This window comes from Plasmodium malariae (assembly GCF_900090045.1).
Source record: "Plasmodium malariae genome assembly, contig: PmUG01_00_8, whole genome shotgun sequence".
Taxonomy (NCBI): Eukaryota; Apicomplexa; class Aconoidasida; order Haemosporida; family Plasmodiidae; genus Plasmodium; species Plasmodium malariae.
In genome coordinates, this window is record NW_021638326.1 from 201,932 (window position 1) to 224,361 (window position 22,430).

Consider the following 22,430-nt stretch of genomic DNA (forward strand, 5'->3'; position numbering starts at 1 on the left):
AATTGTCCCTCTCACATAATCTTTAAAATGTATTGTTTAGTCAATTAAAAAACATATAAAATGTATTTTTTTAAATAATATTCTAAGGAAATATGGAAAATTACATTAAAATAAATGAAAATTTATTAATAGTGAAAGTAAAAATATTTCTAATAGGAATATTAATAAATAATTTTTATATATATTTTCTTTGTAATATTGAATATTGCTCTATTTTCTTAATATATTTCGTCTATGTATATGATATATATAAATATATAAAATAATTATATTACAATAATCTATGTTTCTTTTTTTTAACTTTGTAATATTTTTAAATACGTGAATGTATATATAAATAAACAATATAAATTACATATGTACATATGTTACTAAAACGTTCTTTAATTTACTATTTAAATTCTCCCTTTCATATCACAATTTTACCTATACTTATTAACTCTTTTTTTTTTGTCATGCTTATTTTTAGAAAATAATACTTGAAGAATTAAAATTAAAAAATAAAAATTTATTAATACTTTATGCAATTATCTTCTTATACATCTGAAATGTTTCACAATTCTTGTGTTTACTCCACAGAGCAGTCCTCTTCCAAACAATGCATTATAGTAATACCCTTTGTTATATCCGCTATCTCTATATATATTTTGCTTTTTCTAAAAATGGAAAATTTTGAATGTAATTCGATGATATTTGTTATAATGTTTCCATTTAATTTACGTAAGCTTTTTCTTTTCTTCTTTTGTTTTTCATGTTATTAAACAATTCTAATTTTTTCAACATGTCAGAAGGATTTTTATGTGTCTCTATCCATTTATTCCATAAAATATTTTGTTTCGTAATATTATTTTTACTTTTAATTTTTCTAATTCTTCCTTCTTCATTTGTTATATTAGACTAGATTCTACATTGCTGTTCTGTGAATTAGAATAAGTATATTTACGAAAATTATACTTTTCATAATTCCCGATCATCATTTATTCATTCTTTGAGTACTTATATATGTACTTCTGAAATGGTTTTGGACATTTTATTTTTTCTATTTGACTCTCTTACATTTTTTTTTATTATCAATTCATTTGTTTCAATATTATTTTGGAAGAACTTTATCATAATTTGTTCTGCGCTTTAAGTGATTATGCGTAAAAAACTTACTTTTTCTGGACGAAAATGAGGGCAGTAGAAATATAAGTATCAGTTATTTTATTTTTATATTTATCTTTTTTTTTTTTTTTTCTTTGTTTCTATTTTATAAATATATTAGAATATATTTTTATTTTTGTTAGTATATTTTTTATTAATTTGTTTTAATATATGCCTAAGATTATTCTATTATATTAGAGTTTAAATATTACGTCTAATTAAGAGTAATACAAAATAAATAACAATTCATATGAACTACTGAATTTTGCTTCATAACATTATAATTAAATTATTTATTTAAAAAATATTATTTAATATTAAAATAGACATTTTACATAAGTAAATTTTTCCATATCAAATACAATATTAAAATTGATATAAAAACATACGAAAAAGCACAGCATGTATCTGAATATATACATAAAAGTAAATCTATATAAAACACTTTAGTTACTTCAAATAAAATATCCAAAAATTTTTTCATTTAATATATATATATATTTTCATTGTAGTGAATGTAATGTATATTTCTATAACTAGTCACATTGTAAAATTTTTATATAATATTATTTTATAATGTGATTCATAATTATAGGTATATTATTATAGAAATAGCATCCTTAAATAAATTATGTATGAAAAGTGTTATGAAAGACTTTGTATTGATGATAAATTTATTTTAATTTTACATATATATTTTCATCAATATATATAAATATGGAATTACGCGATAATGTGCAAGAAACATGTTTTTATATTAAATTGTATTAATAACGCAGTGAATTATTTTTATTTACATTATGTAAACGTTATTTATGTGATATTATGGTTAATATTTAATTAGTATTATTTATTTTTTTTAGATTTAATATAATCATTCTGTTTACCATTTATTTAATATCAAATTATGTTGAATAACTGATATTTAAATGATGGATTTTCGTAATTTATCAAATTTTTTAAAATTTTATATATTATAGCATAAAAATTATTATTTATCTTTTAATTTTGTATTAATGTATGTCACATGTTTATTATAACGTTTTTTCAGAAATATAATGAAAATGTTTTTTTTCCATTATACCTAGAGGTATTTTCATATTTATTCACTTAATAAATTTTAGTTTTGAATAAATATTCATATATGTATATGTACTATATAGTTGTATTTTTCATTATAACTATTATATGTCTTAACCACCTTAATCTTTTGCATTAATATTTTCTATGTATTTAATATTATCGTATTTTCATATTTTCTCTGTCTATTCTTTATAACGTAGATATCCATAAAATAATTGTACTTTTTTTAAATATTTTTTCTTTTTTTTCAGACTACTAAACTTTTATGGGTGTTCTTTTATATGAAAATTTTTATTGCATTAGAACTTTTCTTTATCCTACTACTCTTGATAATATATTACTAAAAAAATTGTATTCGAATATTTTTTCTTTTTTTATTTATTTTTTCAAAATACATTCGATTTATATTTATCACTACAATTTATATGAGAAATTATATCTTTTATTATATATCCATGATTTAGAATTTTATAAACTATGATATGTTATATGATATCTTCTCAGACTTTAGTATGTTTTTTTTTTTTTAAGAGCTATTTGTTGCTATTTGTTCTTTTTTCTCATATATATATTTAAATATTGTTTCATTTATTCTCATTTAAGATAAAAGCAAAGCCTAAATTAGTTAAACGAATAGTTAAAAACTTACTTATTTGTAGCTACAGTACATATGGAACAATAATTTTCAATCTAAATAGATTGAAGGAATTGTAGAAAAACATTCATACTTTTAATTGAAATAATTTATTGTGGTATAAAAAGGAAAAATGTGAAAAAAACTACAATAAATATAAATATAATTATTGGATAAGAAGAGATAAATTTGCTACTATCATGTGAGATTTTGATTCTTGGGGGATAGTGAACAGGCAAGTGAAGTTTTTATGAGAAATAAATTTTACTGGAATTGAAAAAGTTCCTAGTCTTCATTGACAAGGTTTAATATTTGTATACATTTGTTCTTGGTAATATGATATTTACAAGTATTATGTCCATTTTTTAAATTTTAAACTAGTTTACAAAGTTTATTGCAATTTCTATTGAATAACCATTTACGTGATTATTATATAACCAAATATATTTTTCATTATAGATGAGAAGACTACGTATATATTGAATAATAGAAATAGTTTAACAAATAATTTACGCTAAAAATGTGAAAAATTGCAAAATTTTGTAGAAATATTTCTTTGTATAAATGTATAAAAATAAGTGTATTTAATGAATTCATATTTTAACCAGATATATAATACATATTATAAATAGAATTAGATCATTTATATGAATATTTTATCCTTCGCGATTATAGTAATATATGAGTCGTAAAATTATGAAAATATTATTTTGAAAATTGAAAATTAACATTATTTTATATTTAACATGCTTTAATTGCATAAATTAAATATTTATAATATTATTTATTAAATATAAATAAGGTGTAACTTGAAATGTGTTAAATATTTATGTATATATATATATATATATAAATATAATCATGATATAATTATGATATAAAAATATTATATAAGAAAAAATTAAATAAACTACTTGGAAATAAAAATATTTGTGTATAAATTTCAATGTAGAAAATGTATAAATATTTTGGGAAGATATAGTTTTGTTAAAAAAAAAAAAATGATTAAAAAAATTCCTTAAAAAAAATAAATAGCGCTAAAACTGAAAATATTTATTTATAAGTAATATTTAGAGGGATTTTACTATATAATAAAAATGTATTTTAATACATCATGTTTCGATGATTATAAATGCATAACATACGTTACATTATATATTATATATAGGATTCAAGACTGAGTAATATTGAGATGCATTAAAACACTGAGAAAATATATAAAAAACTAATAAACTACATAAATATTATTATAATAATCATATATGTATTAAAAAATTAAAAATATAATGACGTTAATTTTTGCAAATTCTTTTTTAGTTAAAAATTAAAACGTAGCGTTTTAAATTTATCTATTTATTTCTCTTTTTAAATATTTTAATTATTTTCATGGAAAATATTAGTTTTTTAGAAAAATAATGAAAGGTAATATTTCACGTTATTACCATAATTGTTTTGTATGTAATATTTTTATAATTATACATCCATTCCCTAAAACGTTTAAGGAATTGAGATAGTTGAACATAGAATATTTTTTGTCTTAACGGATTTTTTAATAAAATATTATTATTTATATATATACGTTCATTTATTATACTGCATTCCTAAATGTGTTCAGAACATTATGCACTTTTATAAGAATAAATAAAAAATAATATAATGTAATAAAATTATTGCTAGAAAAACTAACAAATCATATATTTTTGCAGATTATTTTGTTGATCTTTCTAATTTGTCATATACATATTGTATATTGTATATAAATTTATTTCATTAGATATGTTATTAAATTAATGATGTTGTATGGGATATTTTCATAAAACTCTACCTTTAATCTATCAAATTGTTTTTTTTTCTTTGTTTTTACTACATATGTATTTCTTTTAAATATATGTATTAATTTAAAAGAAACTTAAAATATCATGTAGATGAATATAAAAAATTTTCATAAATAATGGCATAAATTAAATTTTATAAAATATACAATATTCAAATATTATGGCAGGAAAGTAAAAAGGTCAGTCCATATTAGATTTTAGTATATATCTTTTCTTATAGAATAGATATTACAGTGCAAGAGAGAATTTTTAATTATATAACATACTATAAGATATTGTATGATATTGAGTAGTAACTAAGATATATATCAATAATATAATACAAAATTATGTTTGCTTTATTTATTATTACTATTATTATTATTATTATAATTAATATTCTATTAAAAATAACTTGCTTTTCGAGGATACAATGTTTATAATATTAGAACTATTAGTAGTATAGAATCCTTAAAATTATTTACTATTATCTTAAAAATGGAGAAATCTATTATATATATTCTCTACATTCTCTATAAAATATAAATTCAATATATATATATATACTGTAAGAAAGCACATACCTATTTCAAAATTTATTGTGAATATTATTAATAAAAAAATTATATAATTGTTGCACTACATTAAATAATGAAATTATATATTTAAATGTTTTCAAATCAATACAAATTGTTTTATTTTAGCTAGAATGTTTTTTTTTTAAATAAAATTATAGTAGAAATTATATTATATTTTTAAAGTTATTTTAATTGGTATGTGCAGTAAAATTTATTATACTTATATAAATTTTATTATATATGAAGGAATAATATAAAAAAAATTTTATAGTGATATAGAATCCTTTATAAGTGGAACTATACTACATTATTATTAATATTTCCTTATCGAATATATGAGTATATAAAAAATTTGTATCATGGAACAGAACATTAAGTTATCTAAAGCTATTAAAATTGCTTCATTTATCCTTTTACCAAGGATATGTCATTTTTATAATGATGTGGTATAATAATATTATTTAGGGATATATACATTATCCAAATTTTTAGTGTTTTGTTTTTATTTATACGTTTTTTTAACGTTAGTTTATTTATTCAATTAAATAAATAATATTTAAATTTTATTTTTTTTAGGTTATTTTTAACAATTCATTGTGTAATAATTGCAATATTTTTAGAAATCTACGTTCAAGAGATTATCGATTACTAGCAAAAAATAAACAAAATAAAGATTCATATAAATTATGTTTAAAAGACAATATGCCAAATAATGAAGAGGGTAAAAAGGAAAAAAGCAAAAAATCTAAAAAGAATTCATTAAATAAGGTGCAATATTATACAGAAATTATGGATTATGATAATGGAATATTTGATGGAAAACATTTTCATTTCGAAAAAAAATGGATAAAAAAAAAAAATTACGATTATTTTATTGAAAATAACAGGAGAATTCGTGATATCTCCTTAGAGAAAGTAAAATTTAAAAGTTACGGATTTGGAGTTACTTTACTTTTTCTTTTTTTCTTGTTGGGATTAGGCTACCCCATTTTACATCATTATAATTTGTTGGAAAGTGTAGGTGGAAAGCTCGTAAGTTTTCTATCAACTTTTAACGAAAATATTAATACAGCAATTAATGCGTCTGGAATGTGTATTATATTATTTAGCATAATTATGATTATATTATCTGTCATACTAATAATAGCGTTACCTAAAATCTTAAGAAATAATGAAAAATATGAAAAAATCAAGTTGATGAATGAATAAAATTATTAATAATGAATATGAATATTTCTTCGAGGGAACTTTTAATATTAATAATGCCTATAATATATTTAGATATATATATTCTTAATGAACATACATATTATTGCTACAATGTTATAAAACAATGTTTGTATACATGATTTTTAATAAAAACTATAAAAAATTATGTTACTTTTTGTATGAACGTTAAAGTTCTTAAGTTTTTTAATTTGTATATTAATGTATTCTATAAGTTGATGTAAATATGTATATGATCTAACGCTTATATAGTTAAATATAATTTTATATAAAATATAATTTTTTCTTGAAAACGAATATAATGTATGAAAATTAATGTAATTATTTACAATTATTATGTTTTGGACTTGATATAAGAACTGATATATGCCATTTGAACTTAGCTTTTACATAAATTATAATTTGTTTAGGTTAATAAATATATATTATTATATTAAAATTAACAGTAAATTTGTCTTATTTTTTATATAATGAAATGAAGAAAATGCTTGTTATTGCAGAAATAAGCATAAATAAGTGTATATATATTTTTTTTTAAAATGAAATATTTATTCAATAAAAAACTATTTTATAAGAAATATGCAGGAAGATATATATACTATGAAAATGGTTTTATCAGACATTTTTTTTTGTTCATCGCAAACGTATGAAATTATAATTATATAATAAAATAATTCCATTTTTATATTTAGATTATTAATAAAATTTTGGTAACGTGGGAATTCTAAATTTTTACGATTATATGAAAATTTATGTCACCTTATATATCCGTTATTACGATTAATTGTGGTATTAATTTAATTTTACAATATTTCCTAGATATATACATATATTTTATAGAAAATACATAAATAAATATATTATATATTGTTATTATTTTCTTCATAATTATAAGATTAAAGTAAGATATTACATTTAATTAAATATTAATAGATAAAATAAGAAATTTTTTTTTTTTACTCTGATATAATTGTAAATTTCAAAAAATGAGATATATATCTGTAAAAATTTAAATTGTCGTTACAGGTAATTAAAACATGCATATTATTCTACAATAGTTTCTTAATGTGCTATTATTTATTTATGTATTTGATTTATATTTTATTATTATCTATAAATATGTAAAGATATTAGTATTTTTTCAAAGATATATAAATATACATACAGATTATATAGTTAATTACTAATTTATCGATATCTATAATGATAATTTTTAAAGTAAATTAAAAAAAAAAATAATTCTTTTATTATATATAATAAATACAGATTTATTTTTCACGTTCTTGTGAAGTTATATTTTACATATATTAATATAATTTTAGTTATAGCAACAGCTTTATGTAGGATATTATTAAATTTATGTATTATTACGGTCTTTCATTAAATTTAATGATATTCATATTTTAAGTACTGCGTAATTGTTGGTATAATTTTATTTAAAAAAATATATTAAATATCTATGTTATATTATAACAATAATAAAAAAAAATATATATTTTCAATATTGTTAAAACTAAGCAAATGCATTATCGTGATAGCGTTATTCTCAGAATACATTTAATATAAGCTTTAGTGCTTTTTGTTTTGTTAATATAAAATTACTTTTATATATAAATATCTATTTAAAAATATAATATTAAAATAAATCTAAGAATTTTAAGACTTCTCTATTCATGATACAATATGATTTATATTTAAAAATTGTAACTTTTAAATATTATTATACAAATATAAAGAATTGTAATTAACTTACCTTTTAAATATATATTGTTTTATAGATTTGGTAGTATTTTATAAATTAAATTTTCAAAATATATCATGGTCTCTAAACATTATACATACTGTTAGGAAGTAATTAACGCGCGAGATTTAAATAATATAATACAAGTGCCTATACATTATAGATTTTTCTTTATTTATTATTATATTATCATAATAAATAATAATATTTAATAATCATAACGTCTTTACAAAACATAAGTTTCATAGATAATCATTATTAGTAAAAAAATATTTTTTAAATTATTTGTTATTATGTCAACAGGAGAAAACACATTATATCTATATTCCATATACTCTATAGTGTTTATATTCTATACATTCTATACTCTATATAAATAAAATATTTATAAGAACTAAGAATTATTATATTTTCTTTTCCTTTTATTTTAAAAAAAATTATGTAAGTATTATTTTATTATTCTTCCATATTAATTTATCAAATTATATATATTGAATATTTTGAAACTATTAAAATTATATACTTTAATGAAGATTAGCTTTATAATGGTAAAATTAAGATAAAATTTTTATAATATATATTTAAAATTATTTCTGTTTATCACTTTTTTTAAAACCATTATCGTTGTACATATGTTACTGTGTTCTTAGGAAGTGTTAATTAAAAAAAAATTTTTTTAATTAGTATAGCATTGTAGATTATTAGATGCATATACATGGTTACTAATTTTTTTCTGCTCAATATAGTACATTATTGATATTTAAATTATGGAAAAACAAATTAAGATACTTTTCCTTATTAAAGTTACTATCTTTATATATTTAAATTGGTTATGTCATTTTACCAATGATATGGTTTGAAAATATTATTTATGTCTAATTATATTTTTCATTATTAATTTTTGTTTATATTGTTTTTAAGCATTATAATCTTTATTCATATAAATAATAAATACTTACACTTTTTTTAGTGTACGTTTAGCAAATCACGGTGTAAGGAGCACAAAGATGGGGGTACACAATACATAATAACTTATAGATTATTAACAAAATGTAAACAGGATAAGAATTCAAATTATGTGAGATTAAAAGAAGAGACACTAAATAATGAAGAGCACAAAAAGATATATATAACTAAAAACGAAAAAGGGGGCAAATGTATAAATAAACAATCCTATAAAAATTTGTTAAATAATGCAAATTGCCATAAAGAACGTAAGAAAAATAAATCTTTTGTATTTGAAACAAAAAATTATTCACGTGTTGAAAAAAAAATATTCAAAGAACTTGATTTTATAAATTTTCTTAAGAAAAATAGGACAATTAGTAATAGGACTTACGAAAATATTATTTGTAAAAGACATAAAATGCTATTCATATTACCTGCAACATTGTTGTTGCTTTTATCCATATCATTCATGTTAGATAGTTTTTGTGGATGTGGGCTTATAAAGGGGTTATTCCTAGTATTTATTAGTACATTGTCAGCGGGGTGGCAACGTACCTTAAGATCATGGTTTCATAATAATCCTATAGGTTCGTTTTTTAGGTATACTACTCAAGTGACCGTTAGTGGTAAATCTAAAACGGCATATTATTATATAACAGGTTTATTTGGATTTGTAGCGTATTTCTTACCCTTCTTTTTATTAGGTGTCATACTTATATCAGGAATAATTTATTACCATACAAAAGTTAAAAAATACGAAAAACTTAAATTTAGGAAAATATAATATGTACGAGGAATATGATAGATCGTTTAAGGAAATGTTCTATACGAAATAATATATGTAATAAATTTAACTACATATTAATTAAGAATATCCATAATTTTTATAATTTCAAAAATACATCTGCGTTTACGTGTTAATATTGATAGAAAACGGGAAAATGTTTATGTTTTTATTTTTCTGTAAATTTGAATTAATTAATGTTATTCAGTATATATTTTAAAGTACATTTTTATTTAAAAATATTGGTGTGACCTAATATATACAGTTATTAATTTACATAGATTTTTATGAAAAAATATATATATGTGCATCAGAATTAATATGTAAGAGAAAATATGATATAATTTTATCGAAATCCTTTGTTACTTTATACTTGAACTATATGAAATAATATTTTATATTTTTTCACTTATCCACTGTAAAAATATTACTTGAGCACACATTTATAAAAATGTATTATTAGTTTTATATTAAAAATAAAAGAATGTTATTTTGTATTTAATGAAACGAAGTAAATATGCCTTGTACCACTGATATATATATTTTTATTTTTTGTTCTTACCAAATATAAACTTAATACTAATTCTATAGAATTCGTTTAATGATATATGTATTATAAATATATTTATTATAATTGTCTTTTTAATAAATGATACGATCATTTTTCATAATTTAAAAGGAAAATATAAGCTCACAATTTAAAAATATATTTATTAAATAAGGTTTAGTTATAATTATTGAATAAATTAGGAATATTTAATTCTCACAGTTAAATTATGAGGAAAAAGCATATACTAATTTATTATTATGTTTAGTTGAGGTATTAATGCAAGATTGTAAAAAATTAATTATTATATATTATATTCAAAAATTATATATATATGTATAATATATATTTTTTTTTATTTTTTACATTGCTACAAGATTAAATTAAAGAATTAAATGTAATCATCTATTTATATATAATATGCATATATTCTTTTTATACTTTTTCTCATTGGTAATATCTTAAATCTATAAGAATATAAAAAACTACATTATCATTGAAGATATTTAAAATAAATATATATTTTGAATAAACCTATATTAATGTGCAGATATTTTTTTAGATATATTTAATATGTTTCATATAAATATATATATTAATTAATGAACTAATATTATTTTAGAATAAAATAAGAATTTTTATAGTTTATTCTATGGATTAGATATTATTTTATATCTATATAATACATTTTTTAAATAAAATAAAAGTAAATAATATATATATATATTTTTTTTTGATAGACAATTCATAAATACAAATTATTATTTTTCGTTGTTAGGTAAGGTTTATGTAGAGGTAATTAATAATTTACTATATTCATTTGTTCATGTTCTAACTGAATAGATGTAATATTTATGGTTTTACAAGCAATGATATTAATAATAATTTAATTTTTTATCTTTGTTTTTTTATCTATTCAAATGAAGATGTAACATAAATATATGTTTTAGTTATACATATACCTGGTATATCTCATTGTTTTATAAATTAAATAATGCATGAATGTTTTTTCTTTGTATTAGTATACTCATTCTGTCGAAAAAAGAAGACCAATACATATAGACAAACTTATATGATGAAAGTAAAATATATTGCTATTAAAAATTTTTAATAAAAATTTTTCATATATTTTTTGGTTTTTTAATATTATATATTAATTTATATTATAAAAATATTTTTTTTTATGTACGTAAAATAGATGTGCGTATACGTGTATATAGAATAATTATATTACTATATTATATTTATACATTTTTTTTTTTTCTACATTTCTAATTCTAATTAATAAAAATAATATATTGTAAAAGAGCCAATTATATCAAAACTGGTATTTTTTCAATTATAATATATATAAATGCTGAGGATATCTAAATATGTGTTCATCTGACATTCGAAAAGATTTTTAATAATATATAAGCTATTATATTTTGGGGATTTCATATATATTATATTGAAACTCTTGATATTTTAATATTTATGTTGTTCTTATTAAGATAAAATGTACTTTTGTGAAGGAATTTTTTATTATCATTTGAACTGTTTGCTCATATAATAATGTTTGTAGTATATATTTGAAATATTGAAAAAATTTCTCATGAAATATACCCTTATTTCATAAAATGATAGTTTCAGGTGCTAAATTAAACATTAGTTACATAATAAATTTATGTACGTTAATTAGAGGTGGATATGATATTTTAATAAAGATAAATACATAAAGATATTTAAAATATTATGTATTTTTATTATATAATAATTATTATAAAATGCATGATGAAACAAATGTATTAGAGAGGATATATAAAAAGTCATTTTTTTCTAAAACTTTTATATATTTATTTCTGTTTAATTAATATGTAATGTTTTAAATATAGTTAAAATATTATTATGTGCACAATAATTAATCAAGTAATGTAATATTATTTTTGATTTTTACTATAAGACAACCATTAATTTTAAGTTATATGGAAGTTAAAAATATAATTATTTTTGTATGATAAGAATAGGGAAAAAGGTTAATAAATATATATAGCGCACTTTTGTTGGATAAAATATATTAACACGATATATAATTGTTATAAATACATTTGTAATGTTTCTCAATTTACGTAATATTATATTTTATATATTAAAAAGTATTATTATATTTAAAAAAGAACAAATGAAATAAACTGAAGAAAATATATTAAATATATTAATTAAAATAAAAAAAATGGAATTAATTAAAATTTTCTTGTTTTTAATTAGTAAAAAAATATAATTTGTAGAAATAAATATATAAATAAAAAAATAACATATGTTTAGTAGATAAAGTGTTATATGGTAATTTAATTCCTCTCATAATTTAATGTATACGTAAATTTTATTTCATATGGTATAATATGGTGACATATATATAAAATATTGTAATATAATATTTAAAATAATTATTAATAAATTAAAATAATAAAAATTTTTGAACTTGATAAAATAATTAACTATTATAAAATATAAGAAAATAAGGAAATCCTTTTTGTAATTGTTACAATGTTAATATCTATAGTTCCTTTTTTTATTTATAATGGTATATTTTAGAGTAGGTAAAGCTATAAGTAGGAAGAAAAAAATATTTATCCTTATTACTTTTATTATTTATAGAGTAATAATTTATTACCAACATTGTATGGGTTCTTGTTTGTCACTAATATCTTCCTAAGTTTGGTTTATTCTTTTTTTTGTTTATTTCAGTATTTGATTAAATTGTTATTATACAAATTTGTTCATGTATATCTACATTCCATATTCATATTTTATTTTCTTTTTCTTCTCTATTTTTCTTAATTTTTTATATGTATTTCCATTTACATATGAGTAACTAAATATATATTACTTATGTATATATATTTTTAAAACGTTCTTCACTTTTTTTTATCTCTCCCTTTTATCTATTTTTTGATTTCCCTGTTTTACTTCACCTTTTTGCATCGTTTTTTTATTGAAATTAATATGAGAAAAAATATAATTAAAAAAAATGAAATTATTGAATGTTTTTTAATGAAATTGTATAGCAATTATTATAAAAATGAAAAATTATAATTCCGATTGTGACATTGAAAAATCGTTGAAGTGTTAAATGAGTGTCGAGATGTTGTAATAATTGTTGTAATATATGTAAATATAATTCTATAATTTAAGTCACTTTCCGTTTTTAGTATACTACGTATCGTGCTATTAATTTGTATATTGCATGAAAACATTTTAGTAAAATAGATAATGAAGAATATGGAGTACTAATAATATGTACATTATAAGAATAGTATTATGCATATAATAAAAAAAGGACTTTTTTTTTTTGGTTACATTATTTTGTATTAGGAGAGCTGAATATTTCTAAAAGAAGGTTTATCTGAAAAAGATAGAATGAGAAGTACTAAAATGGTAGATGAGTATATATACGAAAGTAAGACAAGAATAAATGAAAACGGGAAACATAAAAAAAAAAATTTATATAACATAATATATAATTAAGCATGAAAACAAATATATTAGTGTACTGTATATTTTAATATCTCTTTTTTTTTTTTTTTTCTTTGTTCTCATTGGTGAGTGAACAACTAGAAAGGTATTCTTCCAAAAAAGGGAAACGGATAACAATATAAATGGTTAATGCAAAAGAAAAATGAAAAAAAAACGTATGGAATGGTAACAGTTTAAAACATATTCTTATTTATTCTTTGTCCTCTTAGTTCGTGTGCAAAGATAAAAAACTAAGAAAATAAATTCGTAATTATGTATTCCGTATAAATTTGGGATAATAAGTAATAATATTTATTTATTTAGAAAACTTTTTATGTATCATATGTGTTGCTATATTGTATACATCTATGTACACATAAGTATGTATATGTGAATGCATGAAACCGATAGAATTATGTGTCCATTCATGCATTCTCACATAATGTATCTTACTAAATTTCATAAAATGCATATTTATATTTATACATATTAAAATACTTTGAATAATTTAGTCATATTTTTAAAGGTCTTTATGGAAGCCTCTACATCTGGACAGAGTGCATATGATAAATTTTGAGCAAATAAGAGAAATTAAATTAATTTTATGTCATTCTTTATCTTTCTGTATTTACGATATCATTTCATCAGTTTCTTATTATAATTAAAATTTATGCACATATATGTAAAAGTTTTTTATGTTATTGTCTCCATCATAAGAATACTTTTACAAAGACTCTAATGCGAACATAGACCAATTATAACAAAATAAATCATATATTATATTATCTAGTGGAAAGTAATTTTATATATAAAAATAACTGAAATATTTTGAGTACGTAATTGTATAAATGCCATTTTATATACATATGATATCGCTACTCATTTATAAATTTTTTTATGCATGTAAAATTCATGTGTATGTGTATAATTTTTCTTTTTTTTTCGTGATCTTTCGTTCCTTTTATTTGTTAGAATATTCGCATTAAAAAATACTAAATGCGCGTACATGCTTATGTGTATACAAACATTTACATATAGGCATTTAGTTACAGGAACCTTCTTGTGTTACCATCTTATGCATCAACACTGTAGATGTGCATATGTAAAAGTTTATATATATAAGATGATGAAAATGTTAAAATTCTGATACATATCTAGGAAGACTACGATCAATGTATAATGAGCTCTGAAATAGTTATTTTTCTTAAGATATTAATAAAAAAAAGGAGTATGAACAAAAATATAAGCCACCTAAAGAGGACGAAGATTAAATTAATTATTTGTGAAGTATACTGTTTTAACAGTGTACCATATTATATTACGTCAAAATTGCAATCGTACTTTTTATTAACTTTATCAAGTATTACTTTACTGGGTCTTAACTCATTTATTCATTCTATACATTAAGAAAAATAAAACACTATTTTAATTAAAATGTATAACGTGAAAAAGCACAAAGAGAAAAAATAAAAGATATTAATGCGTTGTTGTGCTATATGACAAAGTTTATGAATACACATATATATACACGTAAGGCATACTTATGAGTACATACACATTTTTCTGTTACTCACCACGCATAAACAGGCATGTAAGGATATATATCCACGTACTAATGAAATTGATGCACAAACAATATGAATATGCATATTTTGCATATAAAGTATTAATTCATTTTTAAATAAAAAAAAAAAATTATACCATATTTTTTGTTATTTTTTTTTTTACTTAAACATAATAATAATTAATATATGTAAACTTATTTGTAATATGAAACTATTATATATGGTTTACAAGAATAAATTAATTAGAATTAATATGTCAGTAAAATTTTAGTCTAAAGTGAAAGACACTTTGATAAAGCTCCTAAATATCCTCAATTTAATAATAATATTAACATATTTATGCTTTTGTTAACATATTTCAATAGCGCTCATAATAGTATTAGTATTATAGAAAAAATTTAATAGTTCTATAATAATGATGGTTGTAAAAATATTACTTAATAAAGCAATAGGTAAATAATAATTTCATTGGAAATATGAATAATACACGTTAATTAATTTTAAAAAAAAAATTAAAATAAAAAAGTAATATATCTTATATTATTATTATCATTATAACAGTAAGGACAAATTAAAAGGGACTTAATCTAATATTGCAAAACACATATTTATGAGAAATGAATATTATGAGCGATTTTGTATCTACAATATTTTAAGAGATATAAAGGGATTACTACAAATATATATGTATGAATTAACAGGTATGAATATATAAAATAAATATATATATCTAGTAATACTATTTGCTGATGTTGCATTCACTAATTTAGGACTTAGTTAAATATTTCAAGAAAAATGAAAATTACTTATAGTTCATTTTTTCATTTTACTGAATATGCATAATTAATTTAAATTTGTATGAATATTTTTAAAAATTATAACATGAATAAATAAATATAGGAAAAAGTTAATTATCTAAAAATTACCAGCTAAATTAATTATGCCGAATTTTAGAAAATAATATATAATTATAATCTAGTATGTTTATATAATTTTTATCATTATGTGTTCTTAATAATATAGGCTATCATTTCCTAAGGTGCGCTCTTACAGTTTTTTATATAAAAATAAATTTAAAATTTATACATAATAATTAAAATGCGAATAAAAAAAACATTTAATGATCTAAGATCCAGAATATTTATAACTATGTTTATATGTATATATATAATATATGTGTATGAAAACTTGGAATAAAAAATTTATTATCTTATACTTAAGCTATTCTATAAGGTAATATTTATTGTATAACATTAATTTTAAAGATTTTTTATATTCCCTTTTAATTATTTTTTAGAAAAGTAATTTGATTATACAAATTAATATCGATAAATTATTATACAATTCAAATAGTACAGTTAATATATTATATTTTTGTAATTGTCTACATTCACTATAATGAAAAAACATTATGGAATATAAATATTTATTCTTTGTAGATAAATTTAAAAAAATATATAGTTTATTTTATTTTGTTAAATTACAAGAAAGTTGTAATTTAGTACATGTTTTCTGATAATATTTATTTATAAATCAACAATAATATGCACACTTTTCCCTTCATTTAAAATATCAAATAGAAAAATAATGCATTAAATATTTTGTCAAAATTTTTTTATGTTTTATTATATATATTGTTCTGTATTTTTTAAAGATATTAGTTTCTTTTTGCTATTTTCTCTTAGTACGTTCCTTTTTACATTTTTTTTTAAATTTATCTTAATATAATTTCTCTAGAACATGCAAATTTATATGTTAAACAAAAAAAAAAAAAGAAATTAAAATTTACTTAGTTTTTAAATTTAATTAATTTATTTTTAGCCATAATACGAATATTGTATTATTTTAAGTTATATGAAGTAATAGTATTCAACATTTAATAATATTATACGTATATGTAAAAAAGTTAAATTGGATAGTACTTTTTGAAATATAAGTATTTTGTGCGTTAACTAATTTTTAGAATGGAATTTACAAATTATTATAGTATAAAATTTTTACATGTCGTAGGTATATGGCACATGTTAGATTATAATTTATATTATAAATAAATATTTTTCTTTTCTTTATACTATGTGCACTGTTATATTTAACACTATAATTTTTGTTTTTCATTTATAAAATAATAGTATTTTAAGATATAACATATATATATAATTAAGCATATTATTAGTCATCTTACAAAAAAATTAATAACTATATTCCTAATATGTGCTTATGTTAATATTTTCATAGCATATCTATTTTTTTTATTCTAATTATAAAATAAAATCATTCTCCTCAAAAATGATGGTTTTCCATTCTATTATTTTTCTGAAAAGCTTCGATAACTAAAATATAGAATTGTTCTCTTATACCATAATATATATATGTATTAAGGATTTAGTAATATAATTAGTATTACCAAAAATTATTTTGATATTGATTTTCTGATAAATAACTTCATTGGAAATATTTACAAAATTATTTTTAATTTTATCTTTTTATTTTTATACTTTAATTGGTATTTTATTTATACAAATTAATACTTTCTTAAGAAACAAATTTGCAATACAAATAACTGTATACTATTAACACTACTTTGTGAATAAACTGTGCATTTTTTAGTTAATTTTATATATATTATAAATTTCATTAATTTGAATATAAATTAAAAAACATAATTCTCTTTATTTCAGTCAAAACATTCATATTTTTTTTTTTATTTGGATATGTTCTTATTTCGCTAATGAGTTATAATAACCTTGCAGATAATTAGTCTTAAATTTTATTTTGCTTTATGTTATATAATAATATATATGGGTTTATATGGAAATTTCTTTTATGTGTGTTTAATATATTATAAATAATAAAAATTTTTTTTTCATTGTAATATAAGTTTAATAAATCTTTATTTAATTGGAATCTTGTTCATGGTATATTAGACTCAAGAACGTATATATTATTAGCAGAAAATGAGAAGGGATCATAAAATATAGAATGAACCATATGTTATTTCAATATGGACATTATGGTTATGACAATTATGCTTATAATATAGAATCAGAATATGATGAAAATTTTTAGTGTAAATATAAAAATAATTAAAGTACTGCAGTCAAATAATTGGTTAAGAAATGGGAATACCTTTTATGTAGTCCATTTACTAAAGTAGATATATTTGTTTTAAAACAACTCCTATAAATGGGTTTCAGTATTATATATAAAATGAGGAATTCAGCGATTATACTAAGTAAAAGAGTTCAAAGCATTCAGCATATATGAGTAATCGTTCTCATTTTACAAGTATACTTTATAGTATATTTATCACTTTTTTTATTTCATGTTCCACCGTGTTATTTATTATATATATTATATCAGAAATACTAAGGTGGTTATTTTATTCTGATAAGGGAGATACATCAGTATTAGACATAGTTACTTTATTATGTATTTTAATACTAGTTTATATAATGGCAAACTTCTTAAAATTAACAGTTAAACTATGACAAGATGAAGTATAATTTTATTTATCATTAATATTTAGTTTATAGAAATAAACTTTTCATGTATCTAATGGAGTGTTTATTTGTGCTTAATGAAATTATTTCATAAAAAAAAATTAATTGTACACTTATAAATTTTTTCTTACGTACCAAGATAATATGCAAATATATGTTCATACAGAAAAGTAAAAAAATATATATTAAATATTTTTAACAGATAGCATGTTTCTATGTTTGATTTGGTATTATAATTCATTGTTTTAAAGTAGTTTATTATCATTATCTAACTATATATAATATTTTTTTTTTGTTATTATAAATGTAATATTGACATTGCTAAATATTCACTATAAAAATATGTGCTTTATACTCAAATATTATACATGTAAATATTTTTTTTATTTTTGTATTATAACAAATATGTAATGGTTTATTTTAATATATAATGTTAGAATTAATATAGTTTTATTAATCCATTGAAATAATTTATTCTATTATGAATTATATGAATTTTTTAATGATTGTATGTAATAATTTAAGTAATTTTTTTAAAAAAATTAATATGTATTATTTTTAATATTTACGCTGTTCTCCATTTAATGGTAACAGAATCATTTGTTTTTTTTTTTTTGTTATATTTATTTTTACTTTAAAAGTAATTTTAACAAACTATCTTTATAAAAAAATTATTATTGGCATTATATGTTTAATAATTTTTTTGATGTAAGAATATTTTTAATAGGTTTTAAAATTTTTCTTTATAGTTCATGTGTGAATAAATAATTAATGACAAAATAATACTTTAAAAAATGAATTATTAATGGAATATTATCAATTTTTGAATATTATAAGGTTTATATTTAAATGGGAAACTTAAAGCATATTACATATTTTGTTTTTTATTATAAATAATTGTTAGAATTAACCTTATTTTATAAAAATTACTTATATATAAATGTTAAAATATAGATAATGAAATACAAAGTGCATTTATACGTTTGATATAACTAAACAACAACATTATTCTAATAATATTATGATTAGGTTAATAGATTTTATATAGCAGTTATTCATTACTTTATATATTTATTTATTATTACCATTATGATATTATAATATAAATAAGTATTAACTATAATAGAATGTTTTTCCAAATATACAGTTTTTATAAATTAAAATTAGTAATGGAAAAACATTAATGAAATCAATAATACTTCCTTAATGTATAGAACTATAGAAATGCGTTATCTATAATCTCTACATACTATATTCTACATAAACTAAATAGTTCGAAATACAAAATAGTAATACATATTTTTTTTATTTTACTTTGTAAAGAAATAATAAAATTATTTAAATCATATAATATAATAAATATATAATTTATATATTTTGAATATTTATTAATAAATTCAATTAATATTGTTATAATTAAAAATATTTTTTTATAGATAACATTAAGATATAAATTTTATAGTACAGCTTTAAGTTTAAATTCCTCTGTCTCAATTGTAAAAAAAAAATTATATAATTTTTATTATATTTTTACAAAAAAAAAAAAGAAATAATAATAAAATTAAATAAATAATAATAGCGTCCTTTATAATTATAAAAATATAACATTATTGTTAATTATATCTTTTCTCAGTATATTACAATATTAAGGATATATATCATGGAAGAAAAAATTAATTCAATGTTATTTGTTAAAATTACTACCTTAATCGTTTTAAGTTGGATATGCTATATTTATATATATACGGTGTGGCAATAGTATTTAATGATATTTATATTTTTTGTATTTTATTTTTATTTGTACTATTTTTTAGTGTGATATTATTCATTAGATTATATGATAATCTTTTTTGTGTTTTTTCAGAGCACGAAAAAAAATTCTTTGGATAAATGTTACAGTTATTGTAAAAAATTATATTCAAGAAATTATCGTTTAGTGGCACAATATAATGAGGATAAGGATTCAGTTTTTGTATGTTTAAACGAAAATGTACCAAATGGGGTAAACTATAAAAGAGATATAGCTAATAATGAAAAATTGGTCGTAGAAAAAGAGAAAAAATTAAATAGACGTTTTTCAAGAAATGTAAGATGCCATAAAAAAAATATGAAAAATAAATCGTGTGTATTTGGGACAAAAAAATATTCCCGTTTGGAAAAAAAAATATTCAAAGAACTGGACTATACAGATTTTCTGAAAAACAGCAGAACAATTAGTGAAAAGACTTACAATAAAATAATGCGTAAAAAATACGGATTGCGACTAGCTTTACCTGTTATCGTAATACTATTACTATCAACATCGCTCATATTGGATTTTGGCGGATTTGGACTTATAGGAGCGTTGATTAAGACATTGAATGCAATTACAACAGGATGGTTGGAAAGTTTACATATAGCATTGAAGGGATCGTTCTTATGTGATTTCCTCAAATCTGTAGGTAAAGGAGTGAAATCAACATCAATGCAAAAAAGTGGCAATCCAGATCACTATTATGTAACAGGTTTCTTTGGTATTTTCATATATTTAATACCTTTCATTGTAATAGGTGTAACAATTATATTATGGGTAATATATTATCATAAAAAAGTAAAAAAATATGAAAAAATTAAATTTATGAAAAGGTAAAATGTATAATAATTAATATCTACCTCTGTATAATGAAGTCCTTAATATAAAGGATTTACTATATATCTATAGTTCTATTCTTAATAGAAGTTTAATAAAATTGCTTAAATTTTATAAATCATTAAATTTATATCTATCATTTTTGATATACAGCTACAAAAAAAAGTTAGTTTTTTTGTGAATTTAAAAGTTTAAAATTATAAAATATGCATTGTAATATAATAGTTCCGTTTAAATAAATATTAGGTCTTAGTATTTGTGTATATAAGTAGATTCTTATGAAATATATGTATTTGTTAGTTATGATTAATATATGATACCACAATTCGTATAATATTATTCTGGTTGTATGTTAATTTATATTTGAATTATTAGAAATAGTACCTTCCATTTTTTAACTAATTGTAGTTTAATATTCTTATTATTGGTACTATTAAAAAAATTTATGATTAATTTTAAATTACAAATGAATGTGTCTTGTTTTATATTTAATGAAAATAAATAATAATATTTTGTTTCACCGATATATTTATATATATATATATTTATATATTTTTACTTGAAAACTTAACTTCTATGTTATAACATAATATTTATGATATATAAGTTATATATTTTTTTTAAAAGTTTTTATAAAAAACTTTCCATCGTTTTTCTATATTTTTAAGAGGAAAATATAAATATATAATTAAATAATATGATTATAAAATATGGGTTATTTTTAATAGTTTACTAAAATTGG

At 18.8% G+C, this 22,430-nt stretch overlaps 3 protein-coding genes across 3 annotated transcripts; all 3 read left to right on the forward strand.

Moving 5' to 3' along the window:
- Positions 1-5,611: 5,611 nt before the first annotated feature.
- PmUG01_00023700 (fam-m protein) lies at positions 5,612-6,461 on the forward strand (the record flags this gene model as incomplete). The annotated part of the gene is made up of 2 exons (XM_029007066.1): positions 5,612-5,698; positions 5,829-6,461. 2 exons carry the CDS (start codon positions 5,612-5,614, stop codon positions 6,459-6,461), a joined length of 720 nt encoding a protein of 239 aa, XP_028859304.1.
- Positions 6,462-8,987: 2,526 nt separating this feature from the next.
- On the forward strand, positions 8,988-9,952 carry PmUG01_00023800 (fam-l protein; the record flags this gene model as incomplete). Its single annotated transcript, XM_029007077.1, has 2 exons — positions 8,988-9,074; positions 9,191-9,952. 2 exons carry the CDS (start codon positions 8,988-8,990, stop codon positions 9,950-9,952), a joined length of 849 nt encoding a protein of 282 aa, XP_028859305.1.
- Positions 9,953-20,719: 10,767 nt separating this feature from the next.
- Positions 20,720-21,688, forward strand: PmUG01_00023900 (fam-l protein; the record flags this gene model as incomplete). Its single annotated transcript, XM_029007088.1, has 2 exons — positions 20,720-20,806; positions 20,924-21,688. 2 exons carry the CDS (start codon positions 20,720-20,722, stop codon positions 21,686-21,688), a joined length of 852 nt encoding a protein of 283 aa, XP_028859306.1.
- Between the last annotated feature and the right edge of the window lie 742 nt (positions 21,689-22,430).